Genomic DNA, 27,480 nt, shown 5'->3' on the forward strand with positions numbered 1-27,480 from the left:
TTATAAAACAAAACACACAGCTGGGAAGCATTTTATTTTTTTCTACTTCATATAACATTGTTCAGGACAAGATTTTAAAGTCTCTTTCCAGCAACTCTTATGACTTAGAAGTACCACTTAAAAATATTTATTGATGCTATAAATATTACTATTTTTCTACATATTAACAATTTTTATAATGCCATATCCATTATACCTCCTGTTGCTTTGGTCAGAAAGATAAACGAAACTGAAACCAGGTATTTAGGTATTCAAAAATGGTTTTTCAAAGCACACCCAAGCAAACCAAATCTGTATCAGCAATTGTTAAAATTAGTTTTAGTTGTTATTAGAACTTAATAAGGACATACTGAAGCACATACGAGATTTTTAAAATTATATACAATTAAAAAAACAATTTGAATTTATAAATAAAAAGAATGGCCAAATTAATGGTTAAGCATCAGATTTAAAATATCTTAACTTTTAGGCTATTCAGAAATATATTTTGTGGATAATAAGAATTATTTCATAAATATATATGTATAAATATAAATATATATCTACAGGATCTGCGATGCAGGAGAAAACCCTTTAAAAAAAATTGCACTTTTAGATTATCAGGATGCTGTCATATTTACCCTTTGAATGAAATAAAATATAATTACCATTCCAGGTGTTTTTGGCACAAGTTTTTAGGTGAATATTGACACAACCTTAAAAACACAATGCTTTTATATTTTATTCACTGGAATATGAAGAATCAAACAGAATTTGGAATTCTGACCAAAAAAAATTCAGGTAACTGCAAATGCTTATTTAATTAAATACAAAAAATATGGTTTTAAAAAGACCTCAAACCTGCCTTTACATGTGGAACATGTAAAATTTTACCAGCAACAGGTTTTCTTCAACCATCTCAGCAAGAATTCCCAGACTACACACAAGTTTAACATTGTCTTTTTCTACCCATGTATGACTTAGATCACACCCCAGTATATAAAGACAAAAAATAAATGTATAGTAAAAAGATTGGATAAATCAGGAGAGGCTTTTTGGTCTTGAATTCTTCACCCACTAACAATGAAGCAGCGCTGTAGGCAGCCCAAAATACACCAAACAGCTTTAAAAAAACAAACAAAAAAGACAAAAGGCAGCATATTAGCAAGTCAATTAACATTTTAGGTATCAGAAAATAAAATAACATTTACAGTATTTTCTTAAAATAACCATGACAACCAATTGTGATGAACAGTAAAACTTACTGAGAACGTTTAAAATTAAAGAATGTTTAAAACATTTTTTTCTTTTTAAATTTATTTATTCATGATAGTCACACGGAGAGAGAGAGAGAGGCAGAGACACACGCAGAGGGAGAAGCAGGCTCCAAGCACCGGGAGCCCGATGTGGGATTCGATCCCGGGTCTCCAGGATCGCGCCCTGGGCCAAAGGCAGGCGCCAAACCGCTGCGCCACCCAGGGATCCCAAGAATGTTTAAAATTTAAGAATGTTTTTCCTTGCTCTGTTCCTTGGTCTTATGCAAATGAAGTCTTTTGTTATCAAACCTGTCTAATCATAGGAATCCCTTGCCTATTAAAGAGAGAGAATCCTGAGGGGTGCCTGGCTGGCTCAGTTGACAGAGCATGAGACTCCTGATCTCAGGGTTGTAAGTCTGAGCCCCACATTGGTTGTGGAGATTACTTAAAAATAAATCTTAAAAACAAAACAAAATGAGAATCCTGGGATTCATTCTAGCTCTGCTAAATCAAAATCACTAAGGGAAGGGTCTTGTTATCAGTCTTTTTAACAGTGTCCCTGGTGATTTAAGATAAGGAAACTTTTGGCCAATTGCTTAAAGAAATTTGACTGCTGAAAGAAAATGAATTGATCATTACAAAGTAAACCTTTTCCTGTTTCTTCTTCTAAGAAGTAGGAAAACAGACTAAGTGAAAATTTTAGACAATGTTTATTAAGTATTAACAGCATTTTCTCATGAATTGGTAAAAGTACAGGGTTAAAAGAAAAAATAATATTTTGGTCAAGAGTTTAATTAAATAAAATGTACCTTGGTTTTCTGATTATACACATACCTAAACTTAAATTATTTCCCTGGAATATTATATAGTACTCATTGATATAGACACTAACGGCATTTTATATAGAGTAAAATGAAAGGAAGAACTTCAAGGGCAAAAAATAAGAAAAGTATGAAGGAAAATGACTTGGCACAGGGTAGGATTTCTCAATCTCTCACTATTGTCATTTGGGGGCTGAATAATTGTTGTGAGAAGCCGTACTGTGCATTGTAGGATTTTGGCAGTATCTCTGGCCTCTCTACCTACTACATACTACTAATATGATTCCACTCCTAACCCATTTGTGATATCCAAAGAAGTCTCCAGAAATGGCCAAATGTCCTCAGGTGACAAAATCACTTGAGAACCACTGGTAGAGAGGTCAAAAATAAACACTGGCAGACTGAAAATATATTTGAGATGGTCCAATTTTCTATTGTGCTTTTTAAATTAAAATAAACTACAAAATATTTAAAACTTTCAGAAAAGTATAGGGAAATATGTAAGATTACGATCAAACTACATTTGTATGTCATATATTTTTTGTTATAAATAAATGGTTAAAGGTTGGTAAGAGTTATAGAGATTTAATGTTAAAAAAACAGTACTGGTAGATTACACTGTATTCTAATGCTAGATTTAAATGACAAGGGTTTTGTAACATATTTCTCAACAAAACAAATCTCAAACATATAATAGCTCACTATACAAAGAAGATTAAACGATTAGGAAGAAATTGGCAGAGAAAAATCTGAAGTTTAAAACAATTGTATCCTAAATTTTTAACAATGTAAAAGACTTTGCCATTTTATAAAAATACATTCATAAGTTGCATAAAGAATATTAAAGACCAACTTTCACCTAAACTCGATTACTAAAAGTGACCAGAGGACACACAGTTTTAGCAATTTTGGGAGTAGTCTCAGAAATACTCAAATAGGCTTTAACCCAAGTTAAAATAACACACAAACAGGAAGGATCCTGAATGATTCAGTAAAGTGGTATGTTCACTAGATAATTAAATGCCAGCAATGGAGCTAGCTTCTGCACTGCAAGACTTTTAAACTAAGTGCTAATAATGCCAATTAAAAAAAGAACAAACAAAAAAAAAAATGACCTTAGCATTAGAATAGAGAGGAAAGAATGATTTCTACTTAGTCTCTAAAGTGTTCAAGCAGTTCTAGTATACAAAGATGTTCTCAAAATATTCTTGTGTGCCTACTCTGTTATCAAGTATATATACTTTACCACCTAGCTAACACATCTTAAAAAATAGTTGTCAAACTTTCCAATTTGCAGAGGTGTATAAGAAAGGATCTCTCCCAAAGACAGGCAGCAAGTAAGTGGAACAATCAGAATTTGAATTTAGAACTGACTAGTTCCAAAATCCATACTCTTCTCAATACCGAATGCTTATATGTTAGTATTAGCCTGTAAGTACCCAATTCTAAAAGAATCATTTCTTTTATATTAAAATTAGTAATCAACTTTAAATAAAACGAAATGTCATAAAAATTAAGTGGTTCTACTTAAAAACAAATAATACTTTAATGTGAAGGCTACATAATGGCAGTTCTGAAAGTGGTGGTTTTAAGAAAGTATATATTTTTTCACAAAGAAAAGAATTACATTCATTGTGTAATATACATACATATAACATTTACTTCTCAAAGTTGTTCAAAATTAATAAACCAAAATTGAATTTATTTTACTACTTATTAGTACTTAATATTATCAGTAAATGTTTAATAATATAGGCACATATGTTAATGTAAATTTAACACAGAATGGAGAAATTCCAATCTCTGCAATACAGAAAAGCCAATTTTTTACAACCATGTCTATGAAATTTGATAATGAAGTTATTATTCAAATAGGAGCAACAGTTATTAAATAAATGTCCAGTAAAATTTAAAATAAGTATCTCCCACAAAATCTAAGTCATGTGAAGTTGTATTACAAAGAAAATAAAAATTCAATCTTAAAAAAATTATCTGAGTGTAATATCCTGTAGTCTTATTTGCTCTTTGTTTTTTACTCCTCCCCCTCCGACATACAATATATTTCTGGAAATTAAAATGGGAAAATAAAAGAAATACAACTAGTAAAAACAATGAGTGAGATCACTGTCCCAAAACACTTAAAAATGTTTGATAGTTACAATGCTTTAGGTAGATAACTAGTAAACTTTTGTTCCTGGAAAACAATGATCATTCTACTTACTTTTATAAGAGTAGACACCACTTCAAATGATCCAACCACCAAAAGTATAGGAGCTATTACAATGAGAGGAAGTAGTGAATATCCAATAACTCCAAGAACTTGGCCATAGGCAACCTGTGAATTTTAAAGTTTAAACAAATGTCATAGAAATCAAAATAATTACATTAATCACTACTGAACATTACATATCTTGGTTGTACTTACATAAACGTGACAAGAAGAAATCATGAAGTATCATATGCTTTATATTTCAAATTATCATAATCTGCTATGTTCCTAGACAGTCTCATAAACTCATCAACTTTCTGATGATACCCAAATCTACATTTCCAGCCCTTTCTCCCTTTTGAGACTTATATATCCAATTATCTTCATTATACCTACAGTATACTTTCTCACTACTTACCTTAAGTTGTAGAAGGATTATTTAAAGGGACCACAATCATCTTATTTAAACAAAAAATTCAAGGTCTAGGGGCATCTGGGTGTTAAGGGGTTGAGCTGCTGCCTTTGGCTCCGGTTGTGATCCCAGAATCCTGGAATCAAGTCTTGCACCCTGCCTATATCTCTGCCCCTCTCTCTGTGTCCCTCATGAATAAATAAAATCTTAAAAAAAAAAAAATCAATGTCTAGAGAAGCTACATGTGACAAATGCAGACTAAAAGGGAAGGGAAGGCAGGCAGGAGAGACTGAAAGAAAAAATACTTAATGGCTACAGCATGCCAAATTCTGTGATAGATCAAGACAGATTAAATAGACCAACAATCCTATTCAGTAGGTATTACTGCCTCCATTATGAAGAAACTACATTTTAGAAAGACAAAGTACTTTGTTTAGGAAAGCAAAGCTGATGGGAGAAAGAGTTCAAATTAATATCTAGGTCTCTCTTTCTTTTAAGATTTTACACATGAAAGAGAGTGTTCAAGCACATGAGTAGGAGGGAGGATAGAAGGATAGAGGGAGAAGTAGACTCCCTGCTGAGTGTGGAGTCTGACAGGAGGTTCCCATCCTAGGATGGTGAGATCATGACCTGAGCCAAAGGCAGATGCTTAACTGACTGAGCCAGGCTCTTAAGATCTAGGTCTCTTAACTCTTACATCAATAATCCTAAATTGCCAAAACATTTACTGATATCTATTTTCATGTAAATATTATACAGGGTTATATCAAAGATACAACAAATAATATGTGAACAAATATAATTTTAAGTCTCTATCGAATTATTTTAAATTTTCATATGTAGAATGAAAAAGTTTCATAAATAAATGTTATTCTAAAGTTTTATTTAAAAAAAAGCAAAAAAAAAAGTCTTATTTATTTGAGAGAGGGGAAGAGAGAACAGGGAGAGGAGCACAGAGGGAAGGACAAGCAGACTACCCCTTGAGCAGGGAGCCCAATGTGGGGCTTGATCCCAGGACCCTGAGACCATGACCTGAGCTAAAGGCAGATGCCCAACCCACTGAGCCACCCAGGTGCCCCAATAAATGTTATTCTAAATTTATTCAACAGTTTTAGGTTTGGGGATCCCTGGGTGGCGCAGCGGTTTGGCGCCTGCCTTTGGCCCAGGGCGCGATCCTGGAGACCCGGGATCGAATCCCACGTCGGGCTCCCGGTGCATGGAGCCTGCTTCTCCCTCTGCCTGTGTCTCTGTGCCTCTCTCTCTCTCTGTGACTATCATAAATAAAAAAAAAAAAAATTAAAAAAAAAAAAAAAAACAGTTTTAGGTTAAAATGATGGATTGAACACATTTATCTAATATTATTACCTCTTGAAACTATACTAAAAGGGAAGGGGGAAAAACTATCTAATCTATCTATTTAATCTACCTTCCTACCTACCTACCTACCTACCTACCTACCTACCTACATGGGGCAGGGGGGTAGCAAGGCAGAGGGAGAGAGTCTCAAGCAGAGTCTATGCAGAGTGGGAACCTAATTTGGGGCTTGACTTCAGGATCCTGAGAGCACAACCAGAGCAAAACCAAGATTTGGATACCCAAGGGACTGCATCACTCAGTTGCCTCCCGAAAAATCTTTTTAAAAAAGGCATAAACAATGGAAACTAAACCATTAAATAATCATGGGATGTAAAAACATTGTACACACCTGGGAGAAACAAAGTAATAGTAAAATCCAGAGGCTATATAGGTTGGTCATTGTATAAAGGAGGACTGATTCCTAACTGATATATTAAAAATTTATAAACCTAAAGGTACATCTCAGCACTCACCACAGGAAGTTATCACTTTTACTTCCAAGTAAAGGCTCAATGGGCTGTGGATGAAACCCCTGAGCACTCTAAGAACACAGATAATGCAGATCAAGTTCATTCTCATTACTTATATACCTTAGTTTATTCATAATAATTTAGTCCCAAAGTACATATAAAATCATGAATAAAATGGGAAAAAAATAACACTATCAAAAGGACCAGGAACAAAAGTCTGATTCTAAACTCTAGGTTTAGATCAGACACATGAAAAAAAGAGAATGAGTGTAATGAAAGAAAAGCCATTTGTAAGAATCAAAGTGTTATTTTGTGTAAGATAACTCTATTATTTGGAGAAAATAAAGTTTGATGAAAGCTATTTCCTCATCTTTATAGTAATTTCCAGTTGTGACACTTTATGAATGATGGTATCTTCATATCATTCTTTGCATTCTCCCTAGTGTATAATTATATATTCTATATCATGAAATAAAAGTATGTTGTTTTATTATATTAATAAATGACAATTTTATTTTTTAAAGATTTTACTTATTTATTTGAGAGAGAACACAAGCAGGGGCAGGGACAAGGGGAAAGGGACAAGCAGACTCCCTGCAAAGCAGGAAATCTGACATGGGGCTCAATCCCAGGACCTCAAGGTCATGACCCAAACTGAAGGCAGACACCTTTACCAACTGAGCCACCTGGGCACCCCAACATAATTTTCTTTAAAAAAAAAAGAGGCTTCTACAGAAGAGCAGGACATGGGACAATAGCAACATAATTTTGGAAGCTGGAAAACAGATGAAAAAGAGCTAAGTAACTGACTTGGCAGATCGTTCTACAAAATGTGAAAAAAAGGGCTCAAGGTCTCTGCATTTAGCAATCAACGCTCATGGAGTCAGCACCCACAAGGTAACTCTGCCTGAGATCCACTCTGCTTTATTCTTTCCACAGAATAAACTGTTAAGAGGAGAGAGAAAAAAAAAAAAAAAAGAATAAACTCGTAGAATTCCTAGGAATTCAGTCTTATTTAATGGGGCAGCAGTTCTCAAAGTGTGCCTCATGGGCCATGGAGGGTCCCAGAGACTCTTCCAGAAGACGAAGGTCAAAACTATTTTCTATAAAAATAATAAAACATTTTTTGGCTTCTCACTGGGTTCACATTGGTACTCACAAAGAAAAACAACAGTGGGTAAAAAGTGCTACTTTATCCTGAATCAAGGTGGCACAACTATGCTAGTAGTTACTGTACTCTTTACTACTACACAATCACAGAAAAAGAAAAAAAAAGCTAGTTTCACTAAGAATGTCCTTAATGAAGGGGGTACCTGAGTGGCTCAGTAGTTGAGTGTCTCCCTTCGGCTCTGGTCATGATCCTGGGGTCCTGGGATTGAGTCCCACATCAAGCTCCCTGCAGGGAGCCTGCTTCTCCCTCTGCCTATGTCTCTGTCTCTCTCTGTGTGTCTCTCATGAATAAATAAATAAAATCTTTAAATTAAAAAAAAAAAGAATGTCCTTAATGAAGCAGTTAAAATAATTTTATTAAATATCAACTTTTGAATATGTCTTTTTAATATTCTGTACAACAAAATGAGAAGTACACAGAAAGCATTTCTACTATATTCTGGTTCAATGTTATCCCAAGGAAAAGCACTTACACAACTATTTGAGTAAAGAGCTGAATTAGATGTGTTTACCATGAAACACCATTTTTACTTGAAACAACTGAGAGATAAGCTATGATTATTCAAAGTTGGATATCTGTAAGCATGTTCTTAAAAATAAATGATGGGAACCTACTGCTTTAAGGAAAACTGAGTATTTGTTGCAAATGATAAAATTCTATCTTTTAAGCAAAAATTAGAATTTTGGAAACCTTGTATCTACACTATAAGCTTAACAGTTTTCCAATACACATTTCTGATGAGGTGGGTGGTAATATTAATGAAAATGATTTTCTGATATGGCACAATGAGTCATGTCAACATTTGTAAGATTTGCAAACCTCAGTGAACCATTGTTTTCCAAGTGACTATGCATGGTAAAAAGATCCACCCAAAGTGAATTTTAATGAAACAGAGTAAGAAAAATTCATTAATATTGTTTGAGATTCCTTACTGCAACAAAACTGCAGTACCTTACTACTGAAACTGTTACTTGTTGAATGTAGGTGTAGTATTAAAAAAGAATATTCACAAACAGCTGAAAAAGCTATTAAAATACTCTTCCTTTGGGGAGCCTGGGTGGCTCCGCTGGTTAAGCTCCTGCCTTCAGCTCAGGTCAGGATACCAGGGCCCTGGGATCAAGCCCTGTGTGGGCTCCCTGCTCAGGGGTGAGTCTGCTTCATCCTTTCCCTCTGCCGCTCCCCATGCTTGTGTTCTCTCTTTCTCTCAAAGAAATAAATAAAATCTTAAAAAAAAAAAAAGATACTCTTCCTCTTCCAATTATATATCTGGTTAAGGCCTTATTTTTCTCATATACTTTAACCAAAATAATGTATTAAAACAGACTGAAAGTAGAAAGCAGATATTACAAACTAGTTTCCACTAAGCCATACATTAAAGCTATTTGCAAAAATGTAAAATAAGGTCACTCATTGCTCTTTTGTTTTGAAAAAGTTGTTTTTCTTTAGAATATCTTATCTATGGGACACTTAGGTGGCGTAGTCATTTGAGTGTCCAGACTATTGGTTTTGGCTCAAGTCCTAAAATCTGCACTCAGCATGGAAGTCTGCTTAAGACTCTGGATTTCCCTCTCCCTCTGCCCCTCCCCACTGCTTTCTCACTCTCTCTCAAATATATAAGTAAATAAATCTTAAAAAAATAAAGTAGGGCAGCCCGGGTGGCTCAGCGGTTTAGCACCACCTTCAGCCCAGGGCCTGATCCTGGAGACCCAGGATTAAGTCCCATGTCAGGCTCCCTGCATAGAGCCTGCTTCTCCCTCTGCCTGTGTCTCTGCCTCTCTCTCTCTCTCTCTCTCTCATGAATAAATAAATAAAAATCTTTAAAAAAAAAAAGTATTTCTTTATGTTAAAATATATTTGATCTTATTTTTAAATCAATACATACATACTTAAAATCTTAATTTTAATTTCTAACATGAGGAGTATTGATAAATATAACCAATGCAAAGAAATCTCTTTGGGTACCTGAGACCAAAAGTTTGAGAACTGCTGTACTAGAGAATAAAGGATATGCTTCCCTAAAAAGCTGTAAATTACTTACAAGTGGTATGGGATCTTTTCTTTCTTTTTTTCTTATAACATTTATAGAGTATGTACAATACTAATATGTTTATCATCTTAAGGGTAGTATAACTTAAGAGCAATTCTAGGACAAGAAAGAGTTACGATGAATAAAGCTACTGATAATATCTATAATACCAAAAATAAAGTTTATGATAAGAAATGAAGGCTATTTTCAAAATTAACTACTTACTTCTCCACCAAGAACTCTGGCCAGTAAGAAAATTGTTAGGGAACCAAATATCCAAATGGTTATAATCCATGAGACCACCTTAAAGGGGAAAAAAAATCATGCAATTAATATCTTTGCACCAAATAAGCTGACAATTTCCCTGGAAGTCAATTCTCTGCTAATATAAGATAGTTTGGTATACCAAATCTCAGGTCATAGAGAGTTTGAGTTCCCAGGTATCTTTCCAAAACCCAGTAAGAATGCAATATGTTAATACAATTTTACTTCCAAATTGAAAATTTAGCAATGATCAATTGCCTTAGGAAATCTCAGTATTTCAATATCTATGATCAAATATTACTGTAAAAAAAGAACAAAGTATTTACATCCAAACCTCTGGTTTACAACATCTTGTGAAGAAAATTCATCCCTGAAAGAAGTTATAGGTCTTCTCCGGAGGTCTTTAAAATTTACATTAATTATAAATGTATCTAAGTGATAGATAAGTGGAAGATGTTTCGGACAATTTTAACTCCTAAGACTTAGTGTAATAATGATACATGCCTCTATTTCCGAGTTTTGTCTGCTTGTAGAGTCTAGATATAATGAAGCCCCAACAGCAAAATAGGTATATTTATTGCCCAGATCCTGGTTTCTAAATATCATTCCCTGATAAAAGGAACTAGGATTCCTTTGATAAATAATTGAATCCAAAGCTGCGACAGGAAAGATAAAAAGAGGGATCCCTGGGTGGCGCAGCAGTTTAGCGCCTGCCTTTGGCCCAGGGCGCGATCCTGGAGACCTGGGATCGAGTCCCACGTCAGGCTCCCGGTGTATGGAGCCTGCTTCTCCCTCTGCCTGTGTCTCTGCCTCTCTCGCTCTCTCTGTGTGTGACTATCATAAATAAAAAAAAAAAAAAAAAAAAAAAAAGGAAAGATAAAAAGATGATCCCGGAACAGTCTGTGGAGTTAGAAGGAAAGGAAATGCTCAAAAAACAATGGGAAGATGTCCAAAGGACATAGAAGCCAACCTGAAGGAGTTCCCAATTGCTAACGATGGAATAATCTCAATAAAATAAATGATAGCATTGGGTTATAATTCAGAAAATAAAATAAACATTCATTATTCTATACTGACATGAATAAATAAAACAATGATTAAGCAGTGACAAAGAAGGAATAGCTGTTCCATAGAGAAGACCAATTAATACAAGGGAAAGGAATGACGAAAACTGAAAACCGCCATTCAGTAAACAATATAGTAGTAATTGTTACACTCAAGATCCATGCATAGATGCTAAACTAGTGGGCAAAGTTTGATGGGAAACATGATGTCTACATAGTCATAAAGTATCTCCATAAAATATTTATTTATTAATTAAAAAGGGGGAAAACAGTAACTTTACAGTGGAGGAATTGGGCAGACACCAACCATCACCTAATTAAGGAATGACGAAAACTGAAAACCGCCATTCAGTAAACAATACAGTAGTAATTGTTACACTCAAGATCCATCCATAGATGCTAAACTAGTGGGCAAAGTTTGATGGGAAACATGATGTCTACATAGTCATAAAGTATCTCCATAAAATATTTATTAATTAATTAAAAAGGGGGAAAACAGTAACTTTACAGTGGAGGAATTGGGCAGACACCAACCATCACCTAATTAAGCAACCGATATTAACAGCACCAGGAAAAAATATACGAATATCACATACTCCCTGATAGTATACTGAGGTGGACACAAAGTAGTATCCTTGCAAAAATTCAGGACCCCAATCTAGTAATGAGAAAACATCAAGCAAGACCAAACTGAGCAACATTCTATGGAGGAGTAATCTGTTTTTAGCTTTACAATCCTTTGTTCAAATGAAAGATTACACAAAATAGTAAGATATAAATTACTGATCTAAGGTAAATATTAATAAGACTAGTGTTGTATTATGTTAAGATTCTTGATGTTGTGAGATTATTCTGGATTATCCAGATGAGCACCAAATGTAATCACAACAGTACTTAAAAAAAGGAGGCAGAGAAAGTTCTGACTACAGTAGAGAATAAGGTAATGTGACCATGGTAACAGAGATTGTAGTAATGCCTCCAGAAACCAAGGAATACCGACAGCCTCTAAACATGGAAAGAGGTGATCAACAGAATCTGCCCTGGAGCCTATAAAGAAACCAGGCCTGCTAATATTTTGATCTTAGCTCCTTCAAGCCCATTTTGGATTTCTGACTTCCAGAACTGTAAAAGAATAAAATTCCACTGTTTTAAGTCACAAAACTTGTGGAAATCTGTTACAGAAGCAATGAGAAATGAATTCATTTCCAAATCATTCTGTGATAGTTATTTTTTACTTCCCTAAAGCCTTAAACTAGGGACTAAGGAGTAATGTATGTATGTTGTGTTTTGATAATAAAGAGAAAACCCGTTAGTAGAGCAAAGTATTATATAAAAACAGATTCTGATGGAATCCTTGTCATTATTTATTAAAATATTTATTATTATTTTTTAAAGTAAGCTCTAGGTCCAATGTAGGGCTCGAATTCACAATGCTGAGATCAAGAGTTGTATGCTCCACTAACCAAGTCAGCCAGGAGCCCCTAAAATATTTATCTTAAAAATGAGTAAAAGGTAAGAACATGTTCTGAGTATTGTGTTTCAAACTCTTCATCCCTTGGGGGAAATCTTAAAGGGCAAGGGCAGCCCTTTTGGTCATTTCTAGTCAGTGGTCACTTCTGTTCAGCTGAGAGTAGTCCCATCTGTTTACCCAGGTTTCCATCCAAGTATTAATATTTTATGGGAATGATGATATAAAAGTTTGGAAAGCATTAATCTAAGGTACTCCTCCACTTAATTAAAAAGAGTTCTAGAGATGAACAAGTTAGAAATAATGTGTTAAAGTAAAGTATTTCAGAAATATATAATGTAGTATTACAGTTAATGTTTGGCTAGTTTTAATTTTAAACTTTTAAAATATTTCAAATTTGTATAAGGCAACATATACTTACCCTAAACTGTCCATATAATGATATCATGGAAAAGAAAAGAACAACAGCCAGAGGACCCCAGAAGTCAGGATTGTCTCTCACCACTTGTCTATTGAAACCAAGTGATGGCATTGGCATCAAAACACACCGGATTTTGTAGTAAATATCCTTTAGATCGATATCCAATTCCTCCCTACAATATATAATAAAAATTCTTAAAACGCACACACTTCTGAATACTGAGACCGCTGCAATAAAATTTAAGAAAAGTCTGAATATGACAGTGTCACCTCCATAGGTCAACAAAGCATTGCATCTCAAGTACAGTATTTCACTGATTCCATGGTGTACACTTTCAACATTCTTTTTTTTTTTAAGATTTTATTTATTTATTCATGAGAGACAGAGAGAGAGAGAGAGAGAGGCAGAGACACAAGGCAGAGGGAGAAGCAGGCTCCATGCAGGGAGCCCAACGTGGGACTCTATCCCGGGTCTCCAGGATCAGGCCCTGGGCTGAAGTCGGCGCTCAACCACTGAGCCACCCAGGATGCCCACACTTTCAATATTCTAACACCTCTGATCTGCCTTTCCATTTTCCAGTATCCTAGAGGCACTACAACTTTGAATAAAATCTTCTGCTTGAGCCCTTCTTGGCCATATTGCTAATTCAGTCTGCAATCCTATATGAGTGCTAGTGTGGGGTTTCCACTCTTAAGGGAAACTTTTCTTCCAACAACCCACCCACTGCCAAATTGAGACAAGCAAATGTCCTTGCTGTCTTTTTGTATGATGGGTTATTTCTCATTTAACCTTACACTAAGGAGACAGCCCTTTAATGTCTTAGCTTTATGCTGCCTTACATACTGTTTCCTCCTATTGACAAACAAAATAACTGCATCTTGCAATTGTTTTATATTTGATGAAATATGGTACATTAATAGTAAGAAACATAATGTTTTAGCATTTAATCTGCCATTACCAGAGATTAATCTGATAATGCCTCAATTTTAAAGAGCCATAGGTTCTTTCCCAAGTTGTTCAATTCTTTACCTTTTTTCCCCCAAAATGATAATCACTTAAATAATTTCAAGTACCATGAAGAAAGTGAAAGATTCCTCATAGTGGTAGCTCGAGAATTTCCATATGGGAGAGATTTTGGAGCGCTGATCTTTTCAGAAGTTTTAATTTGCCTTATACTGAATTGCCACAGCAAGCATCCTGCTTTTTTACTTAGACTGAATGTTTATTTGGGATAGTTATAGGCCCAAGTAAGCCCTAATAATTTGGAGTTTATGGTGTGTGTGTGTGTGTGTGTATGTGTGTGTGTGCGTGTGTGTGTGTGAGAAAGAGAGGGAAAGAAAAAGAGAGATACAGAATTATGATTTTTCCAGTTTTTGCCATTCAATAGACTAAAAACACTCTCATTATTTTAACTTTTCTAATTACTAGTAAAAGTGACATCTAGAAGTTTAGACCAAAAAGGTTAAGATTTGCCATACTTGTCTTTAAATAACATGAAAGAATATAACCATCCCATAGATTAGTTCTAAAAAACAGAAAATATATATTACTAATTTTTACATACAAGAGTGGCTTATTATCTTCAGGATCATCATCTTCAACTTCCAAAAGCCAACCATATCCTCTTTGTCTCAGAAATGTAGTAGCTGTAGATTCTTTAATAAAATCTCCACCAAGGTTTAATTTGACATCTGGAGATGCTATTGAACCACTGAGATCTTAGGAGAAGAGAGGACAAAACTTTAAATCAAGGTAAAAATGTGTGAATCTTAATCAACATTAGCATAATATTCAAGTAAAATAATGATCATTTGAAGATCTCTAACAATGAACATCTGCTATTGCATACAATCCTCATATTTTATAGCTGATAAATATCTAAAAATCATCTTTTATTTGACAGGAAAATGAAAGATGAGAAAAGTAAAGACATTTAAAAGATTTCAGATAATTAGCTAGACTAGGAAAAAAAACTAGACTTATAACAGCAACTTTATATGGAAAATATATACAAAATATACTACATGATATCATTTTGGATTCCCTTCATTATTATGCACACTATGTACTTCGGAACAAAGTGACTATACAAATACTTCCTAAAGGCTTTATACACATGTATACATATAAACAATTGCATATAATTTGCTAAAGAAAAATTGTAGGGACGCCTGGGTGGCTCAGCGGTTGAGCATCTGGGCATCCTAGAGTTCCGGGATTGAGTCCTACATCGGATTCCTGCAAGGAGCCTGTTTCTCCTCCCTCTGCCTGTGTCTCCGCCTCTCTCTCTCTCTCTCTGTGTCTCTCATGAATAAATAAATAAAATCTTTAAAAAAAAAAGAAAAGAAAAATTGTAGGTAATTTTCCCCTACATTTTCATGTATTTATTTACATATTCTTGCATTTAAATCACCAAATATTGATGCTCAGTGCTTTGTATATTAGTGCTTGGTTCTGGATAAATTTGACTAGTAAGAATTCCTGATATTTCAGCTCTATTCTTTATATAATGACATCATCTTTAGTTTGGATAAAAATGAAGGTGCTCTGGGGTTTCTGTTTTGCTTTTAGGTCAGTTCTAAAAAGGGAGTGAATCAGTTATTCACATACAAAATAAGTCTCATTCTAGTCTGACCAGTGCCTTAGAGGTCATGGATAATTTTAATAGTACAAATGCACATTTTCTGGTTGGAAAGAAAATGTTAAGAATAAAGGAATTGAGGTCATATGGGAATGAAGAAAAAAAAAATCTGTAGGACCAGACATATGCACTATTAAACAATCATCAATGCTGTTAACTAGAAGTCACATGACTAGAGTGTACTTTAGAAAATTCTCTTGGCAAGGACAAACATTAACAAAGACTCTCCTTCCCCGGAGATTATATAGAGAAAATCATTAGTCTCTGTCTCCAGTTTCCTATTCAAAACTCTTTCCAGATTTAATAGTATATGATTCTAAAAAGTTTTTATAAAGGAGTTTACTCAGCTAGAAATAAAATCCAAGTACTTTTGAATTTGCTGTCCTTTCCTACTTAGTTTAAAAATAGTCCCTATAAAAAAAAAATAGTCCCTATAAATGCTATCATAGAATCTTGTGACTAAAATATTTTCCAAAACCACTTTCTGCTTGTTTTAATCTAAATTGAAAAATAAATAAAAGGGGTGAAATTTAACTAAGATTCCATCTCCAATAGGTACAAAGAGTGCTTTTCTTGATTTAACAAGAGGAAGATTTAGCTCAGGAAGTGATTAGTACAGCAGTAACATTAAAGGTTTTAAAATTATGAGGCAGGAAAGGACCTTAACAACTGTTTCCGGGCCTCCAAAAAGAACTGCACTTAAAGTCTTTAATCTAAACCAAAAAAGGATATATAAATTATACTGCTAAGAAATGCTGTGATAAAGAATTATATGTTTAGCAGTTTGTCATAGCACATATGTCAGAACCTCAAAAAGGCACCTTTAGCTTATGATTTTGTCGTTTTTTCATCCCATTTACTATAAAGTAGGAAAGTATCATGGACATATGCAGGAATGCCAGTAACAGCAGTTTGACACATCCCGTAATGTCCCCAAGATATAATTAGGTGTGGGTGAGAAAAAGCAATAGAAAAATAAAGAACAAAACACAACAAAACAAAAAATGCTAGTTAGCTTAATACGTTAACAAGTTAACAAGAATATTAGAAAACAAGAAGATTCCAAACTACTCCAGGAGCACAGGTGTCTTAAGTTAAACCAGAGTAAGAACCAGCTAGCTTGGTTATCAACTCTAGGATAGGTTATTATAAAACACTAATTTTAAATTAATTATTTCTTGCTATATTATTTTAATATTCTCATCATTTGCTAAGTAAAAACAACATAAAGGTAGTAAATGTAAGTGGATTTAAAAGAAAATAATCTTTGAAACAACCTACTGCAAAAAGAAATCTTAAAAATGTTTCCACCTGTTTGCCTCAGTGACAAGAATAAGTTTCAAATTTTACTGAGAGTTACCTGGGGCAGCCCGGGGGGCTCAGTGGTTTAGCGCCCCCTTCAGCCCAGGGCGTGATCCTGGAGACCCAGGATCGAGTCCCAGGTCAGGCTCCCCGCATGGAGCCTGCTTCTCCCTCTGCCTGTGTCTCTGCCTCTCTCTCTCTCTCTCTCGAATAAATAAATAAAATCTTTTTTAAAAAGTTACCTAGAAAAACTGCAGAAGATTTAATAGTAATTTCCCTCACCCCTTTAAACTCAAGTGTATTACTAGATGAGGAATCTTTCATGTGAATTTTCTCTTCAGCTTAACTTCACTTGGAAAGATGAGGGAGAACTTGGTCAGTGCTGTCGGATCTATACTCAGGATGAGATTTACTGATCTCCTCTCCTACACAAGTTCTAGATTTCTGAGAAAGAAGAGTATCCTACAATGAACAATTAACATTTTGTTGATACTTATTAGCTTCTTATATATGTGAAGAAGCGTTTTCTTACTTAAGCAACAAGGATAAAAATCATCTCATTTGAAAATGAAATCCATATGTGCTTAAATCTAAAACAGAACTGAGTGCACGGCAAAACAAGAACATATTTCACACTGAAAGGATAAATTATATCATTCCATTTTAGAGATAAAAATATTTAATGCTTGCATAGGTCAATGAAAGAGATCAAGAAACCAATGCAAGTAAATAATGATCTTATCACTGCTACCCTTACATTGGAGTTTGATCATGTTACTCCACAAGAAAAATTTTAAAAGCTTCATATAAAATTGTGTCTTAGGCTATATTTTTATTCATATTATTTTGATTTATGGTTTGAGTACCCTTACTATTCACTATTGTCTGTAAATTTTTATATTGTATATAATATTAATTAAAATTAATTAAATCAGGGTACCTGGCTGGCTCAGTTAGAAGAGTATGTGATTCTTTTCAAAGTCATGAGTTCCAGCCATACTGGCTGTAGAAATTACTCAAAAATAAATAAATAAATAAATAAATAAATAAATAAATAAACTTAAGAAAAAAAAATCAAAAATCTCCTGAACCTACCTTTGGAAAAACTAAATCTCATTTTGGCCTAAATGTTAATTTCACAGAAATTTCTTTTGTCTTATGAATCATTTAAGTGAACTTTTTATTTTGAAGTGATTATAGATTCACAGGAAATTGCAAAAATAGTACAGAAAGGTTCCATGTATCCTTCACCCAACTTCTGCCAATGGGTACCATGTTATATAATCACCAAACCAGGACACTAACATTGATACAGTTTGCAGACCTTATTCAAATTTTACCGGTCTTACATGCACTTATTTGGGTGTGTATGTATATACAGTTCTGTGCAATTTTATCACTTTTATAGATATATATAATGCCTATGAATTTAAAATTTATGAAAAGTTTTTTATTTTTATTTTTTAAAGATCTTACATATTTACTCATAAGAGACACAGAGAGAGGCAGAGACACAGGCAAAGGGAGAAAGAGGCTCACTGCAGGGAGACTGATGTGGGGCTTGATCCTGGGACTTCAGGATCACGCCCTGAGGCAAAGACAGACGCCCAACCGCTGAGCCACCCAGGTGTCCCGAAAACAGTTTGTTTTAAATGGTAAACCTTGCTTAACTACCCTTTGTCACCCCAAGAAAGGTTAGCTAAAAAGTCATTTTCAAGTTTCAAACAGGGAAGAAAAGCTCTTCATGCACCCATTATATACCACATATCATACTTCATTAGCCTATTGTAAGGAAGATATTAGTGATAATATCTAAACGAATGTAACTTTTTAAAAAAATAAACTCTATACTCAGCACAGAGCCCAACACAAGCCTTGAAATCACGACTCTGAGATCAAGATCTGAGTTGAGATCAAGAGTTCGTCACTTACTGAGCCACACAGGTGCCCCTACATGAATATAATTTAAAAAAAATCAAGTACAAAATTTTTATTTAAAAAACTAACAATTCCTTTGTCTACACTACTAACTTGTATTCGAGATAATATCCTTTCTGGGGAGGGGGAAATTCACACAAAGAGTAGGCTAAATGTTTGGCCACCTTGGGATGCCTGTGTGGCTCAGCAGTTGGGCATCTGCCTTTGAGCAAATCCCGGGATTGAGTCCCACATCGGGCTCCCTGCATGGAGCCTGCTTCTCCCTCTGCCTGTGTCTCTGCCTCTCTCTCTCTCTCTCTCTCTGTATCGCTCATGAATAAATAAATAAAATCTTTAAAAAAAAATGTTTGGCCACCTTAACAGAAAATTATCACTTACTCAAAAGAATACTGATAATAATTATTGGATTATTATATCTACAATTTACTGATTACATTAATGTACTATGAGCTCTAGACACTATGATTTCTATATAGGAGTGTCTTAGTCTGTTCAGGCTGCTATAACAAAAGACCATGGACTGGGTGCCTTATAAATAATAGAAATTTATTTCTCACATTTCTAGAGGCTGGAGTGTAAGATCAGGATGCCAGCAGGGTCAGATAAGGGCCCTCTTCTGGCTTACAGACTTTTCCTCGAATCCTAACAGACAAGTAGCAGATAGGAAGCTCTGTACAGTCTTTTTTATGAAAACATTATTCCCATTTATGAGAGCTCCACTCTTGTAACCTAACTACCTCCCCAAAGCTCCCCACCTCCTAACACCATCACACTGGGCATTAGGATTTCAATATAATGAATTGTGGGGGGATAACCAAACATTCAGACCATAACAGGGTTAAGAAGACTGAAGAAGGTTTTTTTTGTTTTGTTTTTTTTTTGAGCAAAAAGCAATATACTGAGCCCAGTCTGCTTCTATAGACTTATACAATCAATTGTCAGTTTAACATTTCCTTTTAACTATGTCAAAAGCACCTAAAATTCAATATTCCAAAACTGAATTCTTGGTACCTAAAGTCTTCCTCCAGTGAATGGTACCATTATCCACTCAGCATTATAAACTGGAAGCTTGATTATCTTTGACAGTTTCCTTCATTCACATGCTCCCTGCTCCATCCAACCCACCTAAATTGTCACTTTCACCTCTAAATATTTTTGAACTTGGGGCACCTGGGTGGCTCAGTGGTTGAGCATTTGCCTTTGGTTCAGTTTGTGATCCCAGGGTCTTAAGATCAAGTCTGCAATGGGCTCCCCGTGGGAAGCCTGCTTCTCCCTCTGTCTGTGTTTCTGCCTCTGCGTGTTTCTCATGCATAAATAAATAAAATCTTAAACAAAAATGCTTTTGAACTTGTCCACTTTTCTCCATTTCTACTCCTAGCACAAGCTAGAGCAAACTACATCTCCTGCCTGCATGACTATAATAGTTTACCAACTGCTTTCTCCCTAGTTATTCTTGTCTCCTTTCAATCCATTCTCTGAATTGTAGCCAGAAAAATCTTTCTAAAATGCAATTCCTTCACTCTCCTGTTTTATTTTATTTTTTTTTTTTCACTCTCCTGTTTTAAATCCTTCAGTGGCCTTCTAGCCATACTAAGCCTCTCAGGTTCTTTAAATGAACCAGGATCCCTTTTACCTGGTATGAACACCAGGCTATTTTCTCCAACTTCAGATAATTAAGTGCCATCCATTCTCAGTCGTCATATGTACTTGCTTAAGGAAATTTTCCTTGATCTCCCAGACTAGATTCCTTTCATAGTCTGCTGGACTTTTCCTTCAAAGCATTTATCACTGTTTATAATAATATTATTTGTGTGATTATTTGGTTAATATTTTTAAGTTCTATGATGGCATGAACTAAGTGTTTTTGCTGTAGTTTTATCTTGAACATATTTCCCCACTACTTATAACAGTGCCTGGCCCATAATAGGCGACCAACAAATGTGTACTGGTGGAATTAATTAATGAATGGAAGGGCAAATAGCTCCATATGGCTTAAATAAATAAGTTACATTAAAGGCTTTTTATTTTTTTAAGGCTTTTTAATAGAGCAAATATACAAAATTAGATTTGTATTTTGGAAACATAATCTTAGCTGCACGATGGAAGGCTGATTTAAGAGGGGAGAGATCGGAAAAGGGAGTTGCTCAGGAGGCTACATTATAAATGAGAAACAAAGACTAAAACCAAGGTAGTATCAGTAGAGAAAGAATAGACTTACTATATAGTTATTCTGGAGGTAGTATGAAATACTTTGATGACCAACTAAATATGAGAAAATGAGAAAGAGACTGAAGTCAAGTTTCTAGCCCTTGGCAAGAAGAACTAAGTTACAAACATTGCCATTTTTACTTTAGTACCTAGTTTTCAATATTGATTAATTAATCTAACAATTAATATTTATGAATTACTTAGCTTATTTCTTTGATGCCCTTAGAGGACTATGAAGAAGTGAGACACTTCGAGGAGTTTAAAATCTAATTTATAGTACTGTATATCCCAACAATGGAACATTATTAGGAATACAGGCTGCACCATGGATGAAATATGAAAACCTATGTTGAGTAAAAGACATCTGACACAAAAAGTCACATATTACTTCACTTACATGAAATGTCCAGAAAAGGCAAATCTATAGGGACAGAAAGTAAATTATTGGTTGCAAGGGGCTGGGAGACAATGAAGAATCACTAAAAATAGGTATGCGGTTGCTTTTTTTGGAGTGATGAGATGTTCTAGGGTTAGACAGTGGTGGTGGTTGCACAACTTTGTGAATAAACTAAAAACTGATTGTATGCTTTCAATGGGTGAAGTTTATGGCACATAAATTATATCTCAATTAAAAAATCTAACTGAGGTAACATGTAACATAAAACCCTATTAATACTGTAAAACACACTCTTCTGTAGGTCAACGGCAATGCAAATTGCCAAGTGATCATAGGTGCCAGGGGAATAAGTAGGCCTAAGCACCAGAGAGGTGGACAGAAAGGCTTTGTGGAAACAGAACCTGAATTTGGCCATGAGGGATGGCCAGATAAGCAGTGAAAGAATGAGAAGAGAAATCATTCCAAAGAAAAGAAATGGCAAGAACAAAGGCATAGAAGCTGAAGGTTTCCCAAGGGAAAGAGTTCATCCCCAAAAGCTATAGAAGACAGGGTGGGGACAAATTTTTAAGAGCATAAATATCAAGCAAAAAACAAACTTGTCTTTATAGGTAAGTGTTTCTTTATGCATGTTCTGTGGAATCTGGATCCTATGACATGCCCTTCACAAAAGGCTTCTGATATTCACTAAATTTGGGAAATCCTACATACTACATACAACCCCCACTTGGTGTTTCAGAACTAATATTGGCATATTAAAGGCTCTGGAAATCCTGCATTAAGGAAATAAGTTTAACATTACTTGTCATGTGTCAAATTATGTTGTCATAGAACCTTTCGCTGCTGGGAAACACTGCTGAAGATACTTCTGCTGAGGAAAGGAAGCAATTGAAGTGCCAACAGAGCGGTGGGATTGCTGGATGCTGAGGAAACAGGAAATAACAGTCTAGTTGTGAAAATAAGGAAAAAGGGAAGTAGATCTAATTTACAATCCTGTAAATTAGGAGGACACCTGTGACTGATAGTAGAGATGGAAAAAACAGGAGAAATCCAAATTGCTAGAGAGAAAAACAGTGAAAAGAAAGGTTCCAAAAAGGCAGGAAGATATGGGCATAAAAGCACTAGTAGAGGCTTATTCTAGGAAAGGAGGAAAAGAAACTTTTCCTGTAAGATTTGCAGGAGAGGGCATCCCTGGGTGGCTCAGCGGTTTAGCGCCGCCTTCAGCCCAGGGAGTGACCCTGGACCCTGGATCGAGTCCCACATCGGGTTCCTTACATGGAGCCTGCTTCTCCCTCTGCCTGTGTCTCTGCCTCTCTCTGTGTGTGTGTCTCTCATGAATAAAAATAAAAAAAAAGATTTGCAGGAGAGATGAATGTTTCAATATACATACAAAGATATTCAGTAGTAGAAAAATAAGAAGATGGGAAAATGGCTATCAGGTGGCTTAGATCATCTTTCTTGCTTAGTTGTCTCTGCTCATTACCTTTCCAACTACTTGCTGAATTTCTGTTGAATTAGTATTGGCTTCAGTGCTAGGAGCACAACACCTTTATCTTAATCAAAAAGTATCATGTAATCATTCATTCATTCATCACTGAGTTCCTGCTAGTGCTGGGCTCTGTGCTAGGCAGTGTAAATGAGTAAAGCACAGCTTCTAACCCTGAGTAGCTCATGGTCTAAATCAGCATTGTTCTAGATCTGTGAAGATTTAATATAAGACACAGGGACAGACAGCCTCCACCAAGGAGGCTGCACAGTTCTTAAGTAAATGCTCTTCCCCCCTTTCAACTGGAAGAACTCCCACTTATTCTTCACAATATACCTCCTCTGTCCCTGAAGACTTCCTTCATCCTTCCTGCAGTTAATCACTTCCTCCTGTGAACCATACTTTTTATGTCATTTATTATGTACAATGAAATTTATCTCTCTTATTAGACCATCTCTTGGTGTCAGGGACTTCTTCATTTGCAGACCCTTGCACATGGAGATACTTAGTTCATCCTACAGATAAAGAACATTATCTATCCTTCAAAATTTGGCAAAATATTATCTCCATTAAACTGCCCCTTATCTAACAGTTAGAAAATATTTCCTCCTCTTCTAATTGTTCATAACATTCTAAATCAGTACTTCTCAAGCCTTAACATGCATATAAGTCACAGGGGGATCTTGTTAAAATGCAAATTATGATTAAGGCAGTATCTGTATTACTAAGTGCCAAGACATAAACTAGGCAAAGTGTTTATTTATCAGATACAAATAAAGTCAAAGGATCCTGAATACTTCTATACTACACTTTACATATACATAATGGTATAATTACATTCTTATATTTACATACATGCATTTTATCACTGTTTCTGCATACAGTTTTACACCATTGACTTGAATGTTCAGGTTGGATTTCACTTTTTATTTATTTATTTATTTATTTATTTATTTATTTATTTATACATGTATTGGCTTATTCACACATAGCTCATGTTCATTTAACTTAAACATGGAACTTGCTTTAATATATATTATCTTAAATACCCCACGATATTATGCGTGCTTTTTATTCATTTCTAAATTTTTTAAAGATGAAAGCACGTGACCTCAAGAGCATGTGCAAGTAGGGGGAGAGGGCAGATGCGGGGGAGAGAATCTCAAGCAGACTCCATGCTGAGCGCAGAGCCCTAAGATCTCAGAACCCTAAGATCACAACCCGAGCCAAAAATCAAGAGTCGGACACTTAACCCTACTGAGCCACTCAGGCACCTCATTTAAAAATTTTTAAAAATAAGTAATCTCTACACCCAACACAGGGCTCAAACTTACAACCCCAAGATCAAGAGTTGCATGCTCTATGGACTAAGCCAGCCAGGTGCTCCTCCTTTTCATTTTATAGGTGACAAAATGGAAGCTTACAGAAGTTATATAACCTGCCTGATACCACATAGCTACTATAAGTCAAGACGTTAACTGAAGTCTATTGGCCCTAAATCCAGTAACTTTTTAGTTATACCATCCAAAAGAAGCTGTTTTATAGTCCCAAGCATCAATGTCATATGAGATAAAAGCAGAAATCATTTATTCCTTCAACAATTATTTTGTGATGTTTATGTTCAGGTTCTGTGGTAACTGCTGTGGTATAAAAAAGATCAGGGAAGTCTCTGTTTCTGAAAGATAGTTAAGCAGGTTTTCACCAAAGAAACCAAAGAAGGAACATTACAGTTCAGTCTTCAGTCTCAACTCGGGGTAAGGAGAAAGGCAGTCTAAGCATGAGGACCAGGATATGCATAGGTGTGGAGACAAAACACCAAGGAACATTTTAGAATAAAGGATATATATGTGCAAAGAGTACAGAAAGGTATCATTAAGAGACCTGGATGGAATCCAGAAGGAAAATATACACTGAAAACACTCATGGTTAGAGTAAAAGTAGAAAAAGGGAGAAGAAAGAATTTACATGACATGCTTAGGAACCAGAGAAAGACAGAATTGCAGTCAAATTTTCAAGAGAAAAATACAAAAAAAAAAGTGTGGGGCCAGTTAATAGTGAAAACTGAGCAGCAGCATCATTGTTAACATGTGGCAAGCTCTTAACTCTGCCAGATATAGTACTAAGTACTCTGCATTTGCAAAATATCTGAGCACTTACAGATTAATTCCCATTTTGTATAAGAGAAAACTGAAGCTGAGAGGCTAAGGAACTCGGCAACAGCACATAGATAGTAACTGGCAAAGCCAGGATGCAAACCCAGGACTCTTTAACACTATAGATACACTCTTCAATTTACAAAAATGTAAGAAGCATCATAATTTCATGGAAAGAATTCTGATTAGCTCTTAATTCAGATCCTTTACATAGAGGTTACTGAACTTCTCTAAGCCTTATTTTCGTCGTAAAATACAAGACAGCTGATGCTCAACAGAATTCTTATAAGACCAAACAAGTCATCTGCTTAAAATACTCTGTAAATTGAAACTGTACAATGTTATACACCTGACAGTATTATTATAAGTATATCTATCTTTGTCTGTACCTCTTCAAATATATAGGGAGTCCACGTATCCTTAAAAGCTAAATGGAGAAGTTCAAATAAACCTTATATTCCTTAGGTTAGGTTTACTTATTCCGGGTTTCTTAGTATATAGAGTCAATGGGTAAGCTTGTTGTATCACTCTGTTTGTTTTTTTTTAAGGTGTATTTAAGAAAGGTTATTCTGGGGCTTGGGGGTGGGTAGGTTGTGGGTAAGAAACATACACACATAAATACATAAGTTTGAACAATGATAGACAATTTTTCTTTAAGGTCTAGTAAGTTAAAGTTGATATTCCTCCCGAAACACTATGCTATCAAATTTAGATTAAACAAACGGAAATATTTTGGGTTGCTATATTTCACCAAATACTCATATTAACTTTAAAATAGGGCAGCCCAGGTGGCTCAGCGGTTTGGCGCCTGCCTTCAGCCCAGGGGTGATCCTGGAGACCCGGGGATGGAGTCCCACGTCGGGCTCCCTGCATGGAGCCTGCTTCTCCCTCTGCCTGTGTCTCTGCCTGTCTCTCTCTCTCTCTCTCTCTCTGTTTCTCTGTCTCTCATTAACAAATAAATATAAAAATAATAATAAAAATAAAATAAATGTATCAGGGGTGCCTGGGTGGCTCAGTCGGTCAACCCATCTGCCTTCAGCTCAGCTCATGAGGCCACAGTCCCGGGATGGAGCCCCACGTGCGCTCACAGCTCATTGGAGATTCTGCTTCTCTATTCCTCTCTCTCTCTCTCTCTCAAATAAAATCTTTTTAAAAAATTTAGAAAAAAGCAAAATAAATAAATGTATCGGCTATCTTCTCCATGATAAATATAAATTTAAATTTCCATTTTAATTTATAACCAAAACTATAATACTATTCAAGTTTAAGTTAACATACAGTGTCATATTGGTTTTTTAAACAACGCCACTCAGAAATCAAAACAAGGAAAGCAAAACAAGCTATACTAACTGATGCACTCTGAAACCAGATTTCTGAGCAAACGCTAGGTTCTTCTCTAGACCGAAATTTCTACAGCTTTATCATGATTTATATCTTCCTTGTCGGGCAGTAAGCCTGGTGTACACAGTCTAAGAGTAAAATCTGAAACTGACTGGCAGAGAAAGATTCGGGTTACCAAGAGCCTGGTAACGAGCAGAGAAAAGGAGGAAAACAAACTTTTCCTGGGATGTAGAACGATCTCTCCCGCACAACTGGTTCCTCGCGACAGTACAAGGAACTACGCAGAAGCCCTTGAGAACAATCCAACTGTATTACAAGAAGTTTCAGACATACTTCAAGCCCACTTCTCTCAATATTGAGGTCAAACGCTGTATGTAAAATAGGAAGAAAAGTGGGACGCAGACAGGAGGTCAGTGTCCATCAAAAACCAACCAACCCACCCAGCAACTCCCCGAGGGAAGTCTGTACTCTAATTGCAGCGTAGGGTTGTCCGTGGATAGATAAGAGGGACACAGCTGCCCTACTCGGTTTTCATTCTCTGACACCTATTCCCCGGCCAATTAAACCGCCCCTTTTTGGAATAACAGCAAGTCAGGGCAGAAATGAAATCGTACGGTTGCGTGGGCCCATCTGAGGTGCGGGGAAGAGCCGGAGGCCAAATGAGTCATTTGGGACCCCCCTCCCGTCCCCCCTCCCGTCCCCGGCCCCGCCCCCCGGCCCCGCTCAGGCCGCTCCGACCGCCCGGCAGGCGCGGAGGGCTGCGGTCCCCACCCGGCCGCAACCGCCTCGGCCCGAGGAAGGGCCCGCCGCGTCGGACCCCGCGTCCCCCGGAGGGCTGGGGGGTGGGGAGGGGGCGGGGCGGGGGTGACCCCCAGGGGCGCAGCCTCACCTTCCGCGTCGGCCGAGGAGACAAAGGTGAAGTCCCCGTTCGAGGGGGAATACGCCGGGGGCGGGCCCGGCGGCTGCATCTCGCGGCCCCTGTGCGGCTGGGCCCAGGCCCCAAGGCGGCCGCGGCACCGGCCCGCACGCGCACCCTACCGTGAGGCCCGCGAGCCGGGAGGAGCGGGCTGGGAGCGAGGCCGGAGACGAGCCGCTCCGGG

General features: G+C 36.2%; 1 protein-coding gene across 2 annotated transcripts; it reads right to left on the reverse strand.

The window, feature by feature from the left end:
• Nucleotides 1-27,412, reverse strand: YIPF4 (Yip1 domain family member 4). Of its 2 annotated transcripts, none has more exons than XM_077843681.1 (6): nt 27,270-27,412; nt 14,482-14,635; nt 12,918-13,089; nt 9,926-10,003; nt 4,278-4,391; nt 1-1,102 (listed from the first exon to the last, which is right to left on the reverse strand). In XM_077843681.1, exons 1-6 carry the CDS (start codon nt 27,346-27,348, stop codon nt 965-967), a joined length of 735 nt encoding a protein of 244 aa, XP_077699807.1. In that variant the 5' UTR covers nt 27,349-27,412; the 3' UTR covers nt 1-964. The 2 variants fall into 2 exon arrangements, with proteins under 2 accessions (XP_077699807.1, XP_077699806.1); XM_077843680.1 differs by lacking the exon at nt 1-1,102 and adding an exon at nt 1,927-4,120.
• Between the last annotated feature and the right edge of the window lie 68 nt (nt 27,413-27,480).

Source organism: Canis aureus, chromosome 12 (assembly GCF_053574225.1).
Source record: "Canis aureus isolate CA01 chromosome 12, VMU_Caureus_v.1.0, whole genome shotgun sequence".
NCBI lineage: Eukaryota > Metazoa > Chordata > Mammalia > Carnivora > Canidae > Canis > Canis aureus.